General features: G+C 51.3%; 1 protein-coding gene across 1 annotated transcript; it reads right to left on the bottom strand.

The window, feature by feature from the left end:
• Positions 1-580: 580 nt before the first annotated feature.
• Positions 581-1,135, bottom strand: LOC124741207 (seminal vesicle major clotting proteins-like). The gene has a single exon (XM_047248709.1). The coding sequence runs from the start codon at positions 1,133-1,135 to the stop codon at positions 581-583; it is 555 nt and encodes a 184-aa protein (XP_047104665.1).
• Between the last annotated feature and the right edge of the window lie 245 nt (positions 1,136-1,380).

Below are 1,380 nucleotides of genomic sequence, written 5' to 3'. Positions count from 1 at the left end.
ATCTCAGGTTGAGCTGTCCTCTCAAGTTGAGCTGTCCTCTGAAGTTGAGCTGTCCTCTCAAGTTGAGCTGTCCTCTAAAGTTAAGCTGTCCTCTCAAGTTGAGCTGTCTTCTCTAGTTGATCTGTCCTCTCTAGTTGAGCTGTCCTCTCTAGTTCAGCTGTCTTTCCTAGTTGAGCTGTCCTCTCTAGTTGAGCTGTCCTCTCTAGTTGAGCTGTCCTCTCTAGTTGAGCTGTCCTCTCAAGTTGAGCTGTCCTCTCAAGTTGAGCTGCCCTATCAAGTTGAGCTGCCCTCTCAAGTTGAGCTGCCCTCTGAAGTTGAGCTGCCCTTTTAAGTTGAGCTCTCCTCTTAAGTTGAGCTGTCCTCTCAAGTTGAGCTATCCTCTCAAGATGAGCTGTCCTCTCTAGTTGAGCTGTCCTCTCAAGTTGAGCTGTACACTCAAGTTGAGCTGCCCTCTCAAGTTGAGCTGCCCTCTCAAGTTGAGCTGCCCTCTCAAGTTGAGCTGCCCTCTGAAGTTGAGCTGCCCTTTTAAGTTGAGCTGTCCTCTTAAGTTGAGCTGTCCTCTTAAGTTGTGCTGTCCTCTCTAGTTGAGCTGTCCTCTCAAGTTGAGCTGTCCTCTCAAGTTGAGCTGCCCTATCAAGTTGAGCTGCCCTCTCAAGTTGAGCTGCCCTCTGAAGTTGAGCTGCCCTTTTAAGTTGAGCTGTCCTCTCAAGTTGAGCTGTCCTCTCAAGATGAGATTTCCTCTCAAGTTGAGCTGTACACTCAAGTTGAGCTGCCCTCTCAAGTTGAGCTGCGTTCTCAAGTTGAGCTGCCCTCTCAAGTTGACCTGCCCTCTGAAGTTGAGCTGCCCTTTTAAGTTGACCTGTCCTCTCAAGTTGAGCTGCTCTCGCAACCTGTGCTGTCCTCGCAAGCCGTGCTGTCCTCGCAAGCCGTGCTGTCGTCGCAATCCGTGCTGTCCTCGCAAGCCGTGCTGTCCTTGCAAGCTTTGCTGTCTGTGCAGGCTTTGCTGTCGGCGCAAGCTGTGGTGTCCTCCCAAGTTGTGCTGTCCTCGCAAGTTGTGCTGTCTCTCAAGTTGTGCTGTCCTCTCAAATTGAGCTGTCCTCTCAAGTTGAGCTGCCCTCTCAAGTTGAGCTGCCATCTCAAGCTGAGCTGCCCTCTGAAGTTGAACTGCCCTCTGAAGTTGAGCTGCCCTCTCAAGTTGAGCTGCCCTCTCAAGTTGAGCTGTCCTCTCAAGTTGAATTGTCCTCTCAAGTTGAGCTGTCCTCTAAAGTTGAGCTGTCCTCTCTAGTTGAGCTGTCCTCTCAGGTTGAGCTTTCCTCTCAGGTTGAGCTGTCCTCTCAAGTTGAGCTGTCCTCGCAATCTGTGCTGTCCCCGCAAGGTGTG

This window comes from Schistocerca piceifrons, unplaced genomic scaffold (genome assembly GCF_021461385.2).
Source record: "Schistocerca piceifrons isolate TAMUIC-IGC-003096 unplaced genomic scaffold, iqSchPice1.1 HiC_scaffold_1883, whole genome shotgun sequence".
NCBI classification, from domain to species: Eukaryota; Metazoa; Arthropoda; class Insecta; order Orthoptera; family Acrididae; genus Schistocerca; species Schistocerca piceifrons.
Note: the sequence above shows the minus strand (reverse complement) of the source record. Positions and strands in the feature narration are given on the sequence as shown.

Coding starts and splice junctions, on each gene's coding strand:
- LOC124741207 (XM_047248709.1), bottom strand. CDS start 1,135: ATGGCAGCTCAACTTGAGAGGGCAGCTCAACTTGAGAGGACAGCTCAA.